This window comes from Lathamus discolor, chromosome 3, assembly GCF_037157495.1.
Source record: "Lathamus discolor isolate bLatDis1 chromosome 3, bLatDis1.hap1, whole genome shotgun sequence".
In the NCBI taxonomy this organism is placed as follows: Eukaryota; Metazoa; Chordata; class Aves; order Psittaciformes; family Psittacidae; genus Lathamus; species Lathamus discolor.
This window is the reverse complement of record NC_088886.1, coordinates 116,583,289-116,598,966: the sequence shown is the minus strand read 5'-3', so window position 1 is coordinate 116,598,966 and position 15,678 is coordinate 116,583,289. Positions and strand designations below refer to the sequence as shown.

The 15,678-nt window shown below is 39.4% G+C and overlaps 1 protein-coding gene across 1 annotated transcript in view; it reads right to left on the bottom strand.

The window, feature by feature from the left end:
- LRP1B (LDL receptor related protein 1B) overlaps positions 1-15,678 on the bottom strand; it is a 585,099-nt gene that overhangs the window by 93,265 nt on the left and 476,156 nt on the right. The window contains exons 61-62 of the mRNA XM_065670655.1: positions 3,323-3,511; positions 2,620-2,768 (exon numbers count right to left, since the gene is read on the bottom strand). Of these exons, the coding sequence (XP_065526727.1) occupies positions 2,620-2,768; positions 3,323-3,511 (338 nt within the window). The remainder of the gene's footprint in view (positions 1-2,619; positions 2,769-3,322; positions 3,512-15,678) is intronic.

The following is a 15,678-nucleotide window of genomic DNA, read 5'->3' as shown; positions in this document are numbered from 1 at the left end:
ACTGCTTAAGTCATTGTTCCGTTAATCAACTCTGGATGTCAACCTCATAATACTTTTTTCTAAAAATTTTTTTTTTTTTTGAGATATTTTGCACTGAGAATTCCATGGATACAAATCATTGTCATTTCACTGACATCACTATACTGACTTTCAGTGCCCCTGATATAAACTACTCATTGGATTTTGCTGCATTCCATGATTTGATTCTTTAAGATATTATTCAAACCCACTTCAATTCTTAAACAGTCTTTGTAGGCTCTTGAAACAGATTTGTTATCATTTTCCAGATACACCAAAAAGCTCACACTTACAGAAAAAGGCCTTAATGTGCAGTGTTATATACAGTATTGCTTATATTTTTTTTGAATTAAATGAGAAAACCAGAAGATAGGCCTTCCAATGTTTCAAAAGAAAAACCCTTTGTAAGACCTTGGCAATTCCTTTACTCTGAATTCAGGCAACACTGTTCCTTCGTTCTGACTGAAAGAGGAATGCAAATCAAAAAAGGACTAGAAATTACTTAATGCAATCTTTTATGGCTAAACCCAAAATCAGAGTTCATTATGTTGCTAATGCAAGGGAGAAAAATGCTGGATAGATTATTAGCACCTTTTAAGAAATGTTGTGTTTTCCTACCTGGTGTCTATATGAGCACAGAAATAAAAAAAAAAAACCAAAAAAAACCCAAAACCAACAGGTTTCAAAGTGCAAGACATTTTATTTTCTGGGACAAGGCCTAATTTTTCTGTTCTTCACATTTTTAAAATCATTGATTATCCAATAAAGCTGTATTTGAAAGCTAAATTAAATTTGATGCAGTAGATCAATTTTATCTTTTCTGCCACGAAAGTTTAGGGTTTCATGGACATTTATTTAGTAAGAACTATAGTTGGAACTACGTTCTTCTACCATGTTGAGGAACAGGCCAGGTTTGGAAGGCAGCTATTCTAAATTGTTAAACTGTTCCACAAAGGTATGTACAGCAGAGTAGCTCAGCAGAAGGCCTCCAATCATAGGAGGCAAACAAACTCAGACGATTCCCTTTCTTGGTATTTTCTACTTGCTAGTAAATCCTTCCTGCTGCTTAATAGTTTTAAGGTATCAGCCTCACTCTGCTCACTACAAGGGACTTGATGTTGTTAAAATCACATTATGAATTTAATTACAGGAAATGGATACTAACTTTTAGATGCTATTATGCTCTGCATGAAATGCATTCCCTTTTAAACTGGGGAGCCAGACACTTTGCAAAACCAGGTGTCAGAGTCATATGAGTGTGCCTGGGATGGCCTAAGTTTTTGGTATTCTACAGTCTCGCATGTCTTGTACTAAACAATTTATTACATCAGATTAGCCATCAAGGACACCTGAAAAGTCTGTAGATGTGCAAGACCAGCATATCAGCCATCCAACTCCTATTCCTCAGAAATAGCTAACAGTGGGTATGTCGAGACTACATCACACGAACAGCTCTGACTTTACGGCATTATCTGAAAATCTTCAGAAGCAAAGTATGTTTTGGCCACTGTTCTCTGCATCTGATGCCATCAGACTGATGAATTATTAAACAGTAAACGGATTTCAAAATTGGAAGAAAATTACTAAGAACCAATGTCAACTTGTAACTGTTTGAAGCAGCTTCTATTTAACTCTGCTTTCCCTCATATGGAATCCACAAGTGATAAAATATTGCTCCTTGAGGATCCAAGATATGCTGCTACCCTTCAATTCAGACTAACAGTAAATTATTTGGAAAAGAATAGAGCCATTTAGTCAACTGGTAGCATATAAATTCATTGTGGAATAAGCTTCCAATGTCATTTAAAGAAAAAAAAAATACAATAACACAACAAACCAAAACGATAACAATTAAAAAAAACAAACAAAAACAAATTTGAGAAGCTAGATATAGGAGGAAAATAACTAAGACATTACACATTTTGCAAGTGTTTTATGCTTTCTTTGTGTTCATCACTTAATGGGAAGTAGCAAACAGACAATCTAAACAGAAAATAGACAATGAATACAATAAAATCACACCAAAAACTACCATAAGGGATCAAAAGAAGAAACTGGGAAGGTTTCTTAAATAACAATATTACTTGAATTAAACTGCACATAATTTATTAATATGAAAAGTGTTCCCTAAAAATTAAGAATAAAACCCTTTCCTTGATGAGTACAGACATCATGATATAGAATTTTGTAAGAGATAATAAGCATCATATAATAAAAGTGACTACCAGTTTAGCATAAATATTCCCAAATCATTGTTATATACACTTTGTATTTTCATATTTCATATTTCATACAGATGCTTTTTCTAAAGCAATTTTTATGGATTTAGTAGCAGTATTTGTTCTAGTGACTGGCAGGAACATCCACATTTGAAAGGTAACAAGTTCTGCATTCTCTGGAAAAAAGGCATTTGTAAGCCTATTTTCAACTTAGAGCCTTGAAGATGAAATGCTTTAAAGGCACCCATGAGTTACCTCATCTTCAGCTCCTTTGACTGATGCTTCCACATTTTGTACACACCAGCATTCCCAATTTAAAAGCAGGTGGGAATACAGTAAAATACTATCTCCATTCCCACTTCCCCCACACATATGCACTTACCTGGCTGGCAGTGCAGTTTGATAAGCATGTCTTGTTGTCTGCAGCAAGGTAAAAGTTTGTGGGACAGGCACATGTATACATCTTGCCAGGGGCCAGAAGGCATAAATGACTGCAACCACCATTGTTAAGTGTACACAGATGTTTAGACACTGTGGACAGAATAGGAAAAGTATATCAGAGCCCATTATTTCAGTATACTTCAGGGTATCTGCCTTATAGAGGAATAAAAATGTATTACCCATATTATTTTTACAATGAAACATCTCAAATAAAAACCCATAAGAGGCAAACTTTTCCTTTTGACTTTAAGCTATTCTCTGTTGTATGCAAAATTATTACTATGAACATTTTTTCATTTTATTTTATTTTTCATAACATATTGTTCCCACCTTGAACGGGAACCTTTACTGTAATGCAATGTCAGATCTGCACCTCCAGTCAGTATTTGGGTTAATTTTTAAGCACCAAAACTGGTATCAAGCCACTGAACAAGATATATCACATTTATTTAACCAGCTATACTTAAGACCTTCAAGCACAGATTTAGGTTTAAATATGCTAATTTGAAAACTTCCAAAATTGGAAACAGAACAGAAATAAAAATAAATCACTGCAGATAAATGTGCTTCCATTAAGTCAGAAACTGGCTACTCAAGTGAAATACATGAATGTGCTGTACAGAAAGCATAGACAGAATAATTACCATCAGGTTGCCTGTAAGAGTGGTACACCTGGATGTCTGTTATGGTATGCCATGAGTTAATCAGTGATAGTCTGTTTGATCCAGAGGTTTTGTGGGCACGGCTGAGTGATTTGGTCTTCCCATCTGTCCAGTAGATGTAGTCTTCAAACAATGTTAGTGCAATCACCCCTGGAATATCTTGATTAGGTACTGTAAGAAGAGATGCTAAGATTAATGCTCACTCTTGGAAGACTGCCAGTTATAATATTCCATACTGCATGGGTTGACAGATAGAACTACTATATAATGTCTTAAGAATAATTGTCATGACAATATGTCAAGCCTAGATGGTTCTTTATTACCAGTTATGATAAAGATGGATGGGCTACGAGCTCTGCTTGCTTAGAATTAGTTGGGCTAATCAATGTTAAGGAAATGAAAGAATTTCAGTTAACAAAAATCACCTATTCTATTAAACTAATGATGTGTTAACCTTTAAAGCAGTATGTAACATAGCTATAACTTAACCTACTCTTTATGGAAGGCCAATATTCATTTGACAGTTTAGGGGAATAAAAGTTACTAGAAAATATCCGAAACAGACGCATCTCCAGATGCAGTGTTTTTAACACCCTTTAAGACAACAGTATTTTATTTCAGCAAAATATACTGACAAGAGAGATGGAGGGGCGGGGAGAAGTTTTGCATTAATATAAACATGAAAAAAAAAGGGCTTACTGCTTATTCTTGGCATAACCAAAAATATAATTTAAAAATATAAACAAAACAAATTATAACTCATTGTTACAATATCACAAAACTAGGAACTAACATAATTTTAAAAAGGATGGAAGGACAAAAGGAAGAGAAAGCTTTGGAACATTCTCTATCTTACTCTATACTCTTAAATTGAACTATTTGTTCTTGGTAAACGTATATGGAACTCTTTTTTCTTCTTTTAACATATAGCTGTTACAAAAAATGTCACAGGAGAATATCTGACTACAGTGACCAATTTATATGTGCTAATTGTCACTGAATCACTCTAATTACTCAGATAGCTGAAAAGGCAGATCAGAGCAGCTGAGTGTGCATTTTTAACCAGGAGGTCCTTTACACCTTTACCTTGTTTTCTTAGATGAAAATAGCTTCATCTTTTAACCTGGAATGTGCTTAAGTAGAGTAGGAAAATCTCAGATTCCAGTTGGAACATTTCGTAGTTGACTAACAGCTGATGACTGAGTATATGGAATGACAATTTAGCAAATTCTATTTTGTATACAATAGCCTAGCCTTGTGATACTTAACTTCAGTGGACAGTAAGCTGCCATCTGGTCAAGGAAACCTTTATCTCAAACCTGAAATTTTCTCTTCTTGTATGCTGACATATACCATAGCCCTTCATACTGGAATAACAGTATGATATTCTTTTAAAAAGCATCATAACATTCCCAAGAAATTAGTTGAAGTGCAAAGAAATCATTATTTCGGGACTTATTACATAGGCAGCATTTTCATGGCTCCTTACATAGTATAGTACCCCCAAGAAAAGCTTTTATAATTTCCCTTATTTGTAAATCACATTATGAAAAGAGGACCTACGAACTAGAACTGAATCACATCCCATGGCAATTGTTTCTACCCTGTTCATCTGAGCAAGGGAGAGAAGTACAATTTTAAATTTGCTGCCAAACTAACATATCAAGTACAACAAAATAAGAATACAGAAACTATAAGTACAGTTATTTCCATTATATTGGGGTTTTTTAACTCTTTCCCCTTTTTCCTTATTTTCTCACCACCAGATTTATCAGAATAAATTGCAAGAAAAACCTCCTAGATTAAGGAAAACACCCAAAGGCTAGAGCAGGATTAATTGCTCTCCTTTTCTTTGGCAAGCAGTGTAAAAATGGACTACTTTCTGTAAACTCAAAGTGAAGCCAGACTAGTCGTAACTGACAAGTACCTCTGCTTCTCCCATGTTACCTGTTTGAAAACATTTAATCAAGATGTGTACTTGACAAAAATTACATTATACCAAGCGAAGGGTCAGATCTCGATCAGTCCTATTTTAACACAGAGCCATGAGAATTGCACTCAGTATTAATTACTTCCTAGAATTATCTATGTATTCATTAGATTTCTTTCTTTCTTAAGGTTTGTCATAACAGTGTCACCCTATGGCCTCTATGAAAGCTTCCAAAGTTGGGTTAAGTAAGCTGAAGCACTATTGGTATTTCAAAACACTCAGCAAAAATAACTACAAGAACACCTCACCTGCAGACCAATAAGCTACTGGATACAGCTCTAGCAGTTTGTAAGTATTCTAGTAGACCAATAGCTACTACTGCTTTTTTCCCCTCATTGTCACTGCATCAAATCCTCAAATAATCCCTTGTAACCCATGCATATTACTTTTCTCTCATATGGAAAAATCTCAACAAATACAGCTGAAGTGCAGTTCAATCAGAAAAGGAATAACTGCCCAGCTGCTGCAGGACTCAGACTCCAACATCATGGACAGGCACACTGGATAGCTTAAAGGAAGAGGTGAGAAGTGCCTTCAGCCTCTTTCATAAATCTTTTCCTGAACCGTGTTAATCAGCTGGCTGCTTCTACTGAGTTCCAAATAGTTATGTCAGTGACTGAAGTTTCTTACAGTAGATCTCAGAACATAGCTTTCATATACTGCAACATAGACTATGTATTACACAAGTAAAAAAATGCTCTACTTTGTGCCAGCAACAGAATTGTATTGATTCAAACTCATACTTCCTTTGATTTTCGAGACTCTACTCTTCTTATTTGCATAATAAGATGCATTATGGGAGCATATTCAACAAGTTACTCAACAATTCTGAAGGACAAAATCCATGGAATGCAAAATCACTACCCTAAGCAATTTCTCAGGAACAACTGAACCTGAAATTTGTTTTTGTGAGTCTTCTTCCTACCAAAGATGAGTGAATCCCTTTAAATCCCTCCTTTTCTAATAGGCCTTCTAATGCTACCTCTAGTTTTCCACCAGTGTTTCATTTTATACATAAACCATGGGTTCTCTCACACTGAATGCTAATCCCAAACAGGGCTTGACCAAACAAGATGACAGATGTGATGGGAAAGAGAAGGTAGAAAAGAGAAGGAATACGTAGGCCTATCAGAAAGCCTATCATAAAGGAGGAATATACAGGTAGGTGGTGAAAGGGAAAAAAGGGGAGGCTTGCAACAGATCAGAAGCAGTGGAAAATAAAAATTATTAGATACTTTAACAATAATAAAATGACAATAGATAACATAATTTAGGGAGATAAAATGCTGCAAAACTTAAGGGAAGAGCCACACATCCCCATAAGAGGGAACACCATTATGTAGACATATGAGAAGCATGCAGAGATTTAAGATGTACATCCATCTCTCTCTTGCATTTTGTACTTATTTGGATCTGAGAATAGAAATTCATATGCTGGAAGTCATATCTGTGACAAAAATGTCAACTTTTCTCTTGAGTGAACTCTTTTTCCCTTACATTTCTTGAGTACATCCACTTGAGCATAGAAAAAAAAGTTCCTTTTTTTTTGGGGGGGGGGTGAAAATCCTGCCATCTAGGATTTCTTAACTACAAAATATGTTTCTTCAGAAGCCATACAGAAGAAGTGAAGCCAAGTCTCACTTGGCTTTTACTGAAACACAAATATTTCTAAAAGTAAAATCAAATAGTCTAACTAATATTAAGAAAAAATGAAAAAGTCTCATTGTCTGATGATAAAATTCAAGTGCCAATAAGTACCCTTAAAAAACCCCCAATGCTAAAATCTTCTAATCTATAAACACTACAAAAATATCCATGCTCTATCATGTCCATGAAGTTTAGATTTTATTTGGTGTTCAGCTCCTGTTTAATCTGAAGCTGACTGATCACTTCTGAGTTAGAAAGATACCTGCCGCTTCCCTTTCCAAAATATAGGGACTACAATCTTGCTATGCCCTTGTGCAAAGTCTACAAGAAGAGAAGGGGTGAAAAGATTCCGGTCGTGCTCTTCCCAAAAACACATTCACAAAGCCAGAGTTCCAGTCCTGGTAAGTAACTGCTAAAGGTAATTAATGGTTGCTGAGCATCATTTTAAATGGCCACCTTTCCCCTCTCTGGCAGTAGAGCAGTTTCTGTTTAAGAATTCTGGCACCCAAGGACAGAAAATTTACATTGGTGATCAAACCTTAAAAACCAGGCTACATTATTTTGCATTCCAGTCTCTGAAACTCTAAATTGTCTGAACTGCAATAAAATAAAAATATAAAGCCTATTGACATCATGACCCAAATGGAGCCAGTGATAAGCACTTTTTTAACAATTCAGTACCCCTCCAACAACAAACAACATCAAGGAAGCAAAACACATAAAAAGAAAATAGCCATTATACCTACAAAACTAAATGAACTTGGAAATTGCTCATAGAATCATAGAATCATAGAATAGTCAGGGTTGGAAAGGACCTCAAGATCATCTAGTTCCAACCCTCCTGCCATGGGCAGGGACACCTCACACTAAACCATCCCAAAAAAGGCTTCATCCAACCTGGCCTTGAACACTGCCAGGGATGGAGCACTCACAACCTCCCTGGGCAACCCATTCCAGTGTCTCACCACCCTAACAGGAAAAAATTTCCTCCTTATATCCAATCTAAACTTCCCCTGTTGAAGTTTGAACCTGTTACCCCTTGTCCTGTCACTATATTCCCTGACAAAGAGTCCCTCCCCAGCATCCCTATAGGCCCCCTTCAGGTACTGGAAGGCTGCTATTAGGTCCCCACACAGCCTTCTCTTCTCCAGGCTGAACAGCCCCAACTTTCTCAGCCTGTATTCATACGGGAGGTGCTCCAGTCCCCTGATCATCCTCGTGGCCCTCCTCTGGACTTGTTCCAGCAGTTCCATGTCCTTTTTATGTTGAGGACACCAGAACTGCACAGAATACTCCAGGTGAGGTCTCACAAAAGCAGAGTAGAGGGGTAGGATCACCTCCTTCGACCTGTTGGTCACTCTCCTTTTGATGCAGCCCAGGATATGGTTGGCTTTCTGGGCTGCGAGCGCACACTGGAGCCGGCTCATGTTCATTTTCTCATCGACCAGCACCCCCAAGTCCTTCTCTGCAGGGCCGCTCTGAATCTCTTCTTTGCCCAGTCTGTAGCTGTGCCTGGGATTGCTCCAACCCAGGTGTAGGACCTTGCACTTGTCGTGGTTGAACTTCATAAGGTTGGCATCAGCCCACCTCACAAGCGTGTCAAGGTCCCTCTGGATGGCATCCCTTCCCTCCAGCGTATCAACCGGACCACACAGCTTGGTGTCATTGGCAAACTTGCTGACGGCGCACTCAATCCCACTGTCCATGTGAGCGACGAAGATGATAAATGAGACCGGTCCCAACACCGATCCCTGAGGGACACCACTCGTTACTGGTCTCCAGCTGGACATTGAGCCATTGACCACAACTCTTTGTGTGCGGCCGTCCAGCCAGTTCTTTATCCACCGAGTGGTCCATCCATCAAATTGATATCTCTCCAATTTAGAGAGAAGGATGTCGTGTGGGACAGTGTCAAACACTTTGCACAAGTCCAGGTAGTTGACATCAACTGCTTTACCCTTATCCATCAATTCTGTAGCCCCATCATAGAAGGCCACCAAATTGGTCAGGCAGAATTTCTCCTTAGTGAAGCCATGCTGGCTGTCACCAAGCACCTTGTTGTTTTTCATGTACCTTAGCATGCCTTCCAGGAGAATGTGTTCCAAGATTTTGCCAGGCACAGAGGTGAGACTGACTGGTCTGTCATTCCTTGGGTCTTCCATTTTCCCCTTCTTGAAAATGGGGGTTATATTTCCCTTTTTCCAGTCGTTGGGAACTTCACCTGACTGCCATGATTTTTCAAATATGATGGCCACTGGCTTAGCAACTTCATTTGCCAGCTCCTTCAGGACCCGCAGATGGATTCCATCAGGTCCCACGGACTTGTGTGCGTTCAGATTTTTAAGATGGTCTTGAACCAGATCCTCTCCTACAGTGGGCCCAAGGTCTTCATTCTCACAGTCCCTGCGTCTAGCTTCTAAGACCTGGGTGGTGCAGTCAGAGCCTTTGCCAGTGAAGACCGAGGCAAAGAAGTCATTCAGAACCTCAGCCTTCTCCAAATCCTGTGTAGCCAGTTCTCCTGAATGCTTCCTCAGGGGGCCTATTTTGTCCCTAGTCTGTTTTTTGTTTGCTGCGTACCTGTAGAATCCCTTCCTGTTATCCTTAACATCCCCGGCTAGGTTTAATTCTAACTGGGCCTTAGCCTTCCTAACCTGGTCCCTGGCTTCCCAGACAACATCCCTGTACTCTACCCAGACCACCTGTCCTTGCTTCCATTTTTTATAAGCCTCTTTTTTCCTTTGAATTTTCCTCAGCAGCTCCATATCCATCCAAGGAGGTCTCCTGGCCCTCCTGCTGCACTTCTTCTAGTTGGGATGCAGCACTCCTGAGCTTGTAGCAGGTGATCCTTGAATATCAACCAACAGTCTTGGGCCCCCCTGCCCTCCAGGGCTATATCCCATGGAACCTTACTAAGCAGGCTCCTGAAGAGGCCAAAGTCTGCTCTTTTGAAGTCCAGGGCAGTGAGCTTGCTACACGCTCTTCTTACTGTCCTGGGGATCTCAAATTTGACCATCTCGTGATTGCTGCATCCAAGGCTGCCCTGGAGTACCACATTCTCAACAAGCCTTTCCCTGCTGGTGAGCACGAGGTCGAGCATGGCACCTCTCCTTGTCAGCTCCTCTATTACTTGCAGAAGGAAGTTGTCTTCCACGCAATCGAGGAACCTCCTAGATTGCTTGTGCCATGCAGTGCCATCGTTCCAACAGATGTCAGGGTGGTTGAAATCCCCCATGAGAACAAGGGCCTGCGAGCGTGAGGCTTTTCCTATCTGTCTGTAGAGTGCTTCATCCACAGGTTCTCCTTGATCAGGCGGCCTGTAACAGATTCCCACAGTAATGTCTCCCACGGCTGTTTTCCCTTTAACCCTGACCCACAAACTCTGTGAAAACTGCTCATCTGCCCCCAGACAGAGTTCCATACTCTCCAGCCTATCCCTAACATAAAGGGCAACTTCCCCTCCTCGCCTGCCAGGCCTGTCTTTTCTAAAGAGCCTGTAACCTTTCCAACACTCCAGTCATAGGAGCCATCCCACCATGTTTCTGTGATGCCTATTATATCATACCCCCGTAGATGTGCACACATCTCTAATTCCTCTTGTTTGTTCCCCATGCTACGGGCATTTGTATAGAGGCATCTGAGACGAGCTCCAATTGATGCCGGCTCGTTGGCTGGAGCAGCTGGAATATCTCTACATTGTTCCGAGCATTTATTATAGGTATTGGCAACTGACTGGGTGTGTTGGGATGGAATGATGCCCCCTCCCCCAACACATCTAGTTTAAAGCCTCCTTGACCAGTCTGGCAAGCCTCCTACCAAAACTGTTCTTCCCCTTCTTTACCAGAGCAGCTCCACCAGCCCCCAGTAGATCTGGCCTACTAACTTCAGTCATATGTTCAAGACACCCAAACCCCTGACTATGACACCACCCTTTTAACCATTTATTGACCTGGCCAATCCTCCTGGCTTTTTCTTGGTCCTCCCCTGTGTCCTGGAGAATTGACGAAAAGACTATCTGAGCACCGGAGCCCCTACCCACCTCTCCCAGGGCTCTGTAGTCTTTCTTTATGGTCCCCAGTCTACTACTACCTATATCCCTAGCACCCACATGGATCACCAGGAGAGGGTAATAGTCCGTGGAACTTACTAGAGGAGGCAGCCTCTCTGTAACATCCCTGATCCATGCCCCTGGTAGGCAGCACACCTCCCTCGAAACGGAGTCAGGCCGACAGACGAGTGCTTCCGTCCCTTTCCAAGTAGAGTCCCCTATTACTACGACCCGCCGCTTTTTCTCTGTAGTGCCAGTAGAGATCTTTACCCGTGCATAATCCGGCTGTTTGTGGTGCAAGTGCGTTTACTCGTTAGTCTCCTGCAGGACAGCAAAGCGGTTCTGCGTGGGGACAACAGATTTAGGAGGAAGCCCCTTGCATGGCAATTACTTGCCCATACTGTCCTCTTTCCATTTGAACTGCCTTGTAATAATTTTTATCTAATTTTACATTCAGCTTGTAATCTCTTTTGAGATACAGTCAATCCCCTCTCTGCAGGGCTGCTCTTGAATCTCTTCACCCAACCTCTGTCTGTGCCTGGGATTGCCCTGGTCCAGGTATAGGACCTTGCACTTGGCATGGTTGAACATCATGAGGCTGGCACTGGCCCACTTCTCAAGTGTGTCCAGGTCCCTCTGGATCCCATCCCTGCCCTCCAACGTATCAACCAAAACACATAACTTAATGTCATTGGCAAACTTGCTGAAGGCACATCAATCCCACTGTCCATGTCACTGACAAAGATGTTGAACAGGATCTGTCCCAAGACTGACCCCTGAGGGACACCACTCATTACTGGTCTCCAGCTGGACATTGAGCCATTGACCACAATTCTTTGCATGTGGCCATCCAGCTAGTTCTTTATCCACCGAGTGGTCCATCCATCAAATTGATGTCTCTCCAATTTAGAGACAAGGATGTCATGCAGGACAGTATCAAACGCTTTGCACAGTTCCAGGTAGATGACCTCACCTGCTCTACCCCTATCCATCATTCTGTAGCCCATCACAGAAGGCCACCAAATCGCTCAGGCAGGATTTCCCCTTAGCGAAGCCATGCTGGCTATCACCAGCCACCTCTTTGTTTTTCGTGTGCCTTAGCCTGCTTTCCAGGAGAATCTGCTCTAAGATTTTGCCAGGCACAGAGGTGAGACTGACTTGTCTGTAGTTCCCCAGGTTTTCCATTTCTCCCTTCTTGAAAATGGGGCTTATATTTCCTTTTTCCAGTCATTGGGAACATACCTAACTGCCATGATTTTTCGAGTATGATGGACAGTGGCATTAATATATATTTCTTTCTGCAAAGGTAATATATACATCTCACTTTCATACGGTAAGTATGGACAATACAAGTCCTAGCACTGAAGTGGCAGGATATGTTACAAATCAAAGAATGCAATTGAAATAGTAAAAACTGAGAATGTTTCAGTATAATGAAATCACACAGAAATTGTTATATATCCCAAAACTAGTATCACAAAAGAAGTAGGAAATTTAGACTTCATTCTAAACATTTTAAGCTACAAATGTATCTGTGGTATTAAAGCTATTACATATGACTTATAATGATACCCCAAGAAGAGGTGGATAAGGTTTAAAAAAATCTACTTTTAAAATCAGCTGATCAGACCTAAGACTGAAATATTTTACTATCCCACTTTAAAATGCTTTACTGACTACTGAATTTCAGTGTTAGCAGTTGTTTATATGCAGTTACTCTGCGGCAGTAGAGAGTAGCATGCTCTCACACAAGTGATTACTCTCAAATATATACAAATCATGATTTGAGCAGAATGACTCAACAGTTTGTTAATGAGTTTCAAAGATGCTTTAATCATTTTTCAGTCTTACAGAGACCATTTACCTGCCCATCAGCCCCTACACCTTGGACTCATGTCCTAGTTTCAATATTCATTCATCCTCACTCTGCCCTGAAGCAATTCCTTCCTTCATCTTCACCTCTCCATGCTCCTGCCTGTATTATTGCCTGCCATCATCCAGCTATGAGCACACAAACTGCTAAGCCCCTTTGGTTTATCTCATTTATCATCTACTACAATCATAGGAGCTGTTCAATACTATGCAACTTTCTTCATCGAAAACCTCTTGGTTTTGACTGTGTTGATATAAACCAGGGGAGACCTTGTGACACAAGAAACACTGTATTGTATGTTCTCTCTTCTGATTACTTTCTGAGAGGAACAACTGCATGGAAAGTAATGCCCATCCTTTAAAATTTTTGATGGCACATGTCCAGCTCATATGGAAATATGTATGAATGTCAGCTAAGTTTTTCATGAGTATGTAGAAAAAATATTTTCAGAAGTTTATAATCTAATCAAATTTGGGCATATTATCACAAGAATAGCGGAAGACACAAAAACCAACCTGTTGGCAATCTTCATAAACTGGCTCCATAAACTGGAGACTGTGGAAGCTTAGAGTAATGTAACTGTATGAATAGCCTTTAATATAGGTATTTTTCCTGAATATTATCCTTTAAAAGAGATAGAATACAATAAAATAAAATTATCAGATTTAGGAAGACACATGAATTGGAGAATTTTATCTGAACAATTACAAAAACTGAATCTAGAACGCAATAGTGGAATGAAGCAATTATCGGTTTGTGTTATCAGATGTGGCTACAATGAGTAATTCTATAGACTCCTCAAAAGTTGGGGAAAAAATGTTTCAATATCAGAACTACTGTGTACTCCTCATCTGCTGTGAGAAAGCTTCTTTTCAGGTTTCTCTAATTTTTGAGCTATGAAAAACACAGTATAAATCTGGAACAAACTGGTTTCCATAATCTCTTAGAGATTTAGGATGATTTCATTAATAATTGTATTTACTCTTTTATAAAACTCTGGTGGCAAAGTTCAGAATTAGACACAAATACCTACTTCTCACCTACAAAGCCCATATGAATAGAAATTTTTGGAAAAAAGGTCATAATCTCCAGAAATCTTATACTCAATACTTTCAAACTTGCATATAAGTACACCAATTCTGAGGTTTACAAAGACTCTGGCAGAAGCCAATTATGAAGAAAAGTGTTTTTCAAATTGAGATGCTATAGGGAAGTTTCTCTCTGCTAACCATATTACAGCTAAAGAAGTAATTTATGAATACTTAATTCATTAATGGTACAAACACCTTTTCATTGCTTAATTTTCCCACAGCTGTAAAATGAAGCAAAAAAGTTCTCAACTTTTGTTCTTACAGTATAAACATCAAAGAACTCAACACAGTTAAGGACTAAGCTCAGAGAGCCTTCTTTCTTTCTTAAACTGGACTATCAGAATGCACTTTTATGGTTTAATTATACTTCAGTTCTCATCTTCAAAGAGTGAAATGTGAAAATGGTAGGCACCTCTGGGTTTTAAGACCTCTGGAGGATAGAAAAACCTGCATGAGGCAATCAGATACCTAGGGAACTGTGAAGCTTACATCTCCTCTGGGCAGCGGGAACCAAAAGTAGCTGTAAAGTTTGACAAACACTTAAATGCTGGGTTGTTTTGGGTTTTTTTTTTTTTTTTTTTGAACACTCACAGAAGTGCTTAGTGCTTAGCCAGATTAGTGCTTCAATGCTTGCTTAATCATTTACTGTGCATAACATTTGCGAATGCTGCAGTGCTAAACTGGCTAAGCTCTTAAAGAGTTTACATAATCAAGAATTAAACTTCAAATAGATAAGCAAGGTCTTGATGTTGCCCCTAGCACCAAGAGGAGCTCCCAAGCACTGTAAGATTTCTGGCTTAGTTAGCATGTTTTCAAAGGTCTTACTAGGACTCTCTTGATAATTATAAAAGCCCATTTCTCTACTGAAATGCAGAAACTTTACAAGAGAAAAGCAGCAGATGTTCTCTTTTCCTGAAAAATTCTGTCAGATTCATAAAAAAAAAAAAAAAGCCAGAAAAAAACACCTTGTTGCAAAAAGTGTTAATGCTAAGATCTAAATACATGTAAACTCCCACTGCATGGAAAAAATGGTCCTTGGTTTAACATACAGGATGGCAATGATTAGCATAAATTTATTTTGCTTGTCCTCAAGAATTATTTAGCGCAGAGAACAGCACGCTGCAGTCTATCTCATACAACAATATCTCTTTATGATATGTGATCAACCCATTCTGACAAGATACGTTATTTGCTGGGTCTTGTGACATCTCTGTGACATTCTCAGATACATTCTGTAGTAGATAATTTAAGATTGCAGGAGTATGTTCTCGGAAAAATTTGCCTTATCCTCAAAGGTCACAGAAACAGGTGGGAAATACTTTGCTTATAATAACTAGCAATTCAGATTGAATCACTCACATGATTACCATTTATACCTTCTTTTCTGCTCTATGAGTATGTATTTTATGGTCAGCATATCTATGCCTTTATGCTTCTCCATTTTAAAACACAAGGACAGAATAAACTCAACCATCCTTTAGCTAACCTTGACAATAGAATGTGTCTCAAAATGGGCCATGAAATCCACATGAACAATATGTCTTCAAGAAACACATTTATCACAACATATAGACATGATCTTTCTCATTAAGTGCTTATCAACATGGATTACAATTTCTTGTATCAGAAACCTAAAAGGGATCACAGTTTCACCTCCTCTAAACCCCAAGCACTGCTGAAGTTCCCTGAGTT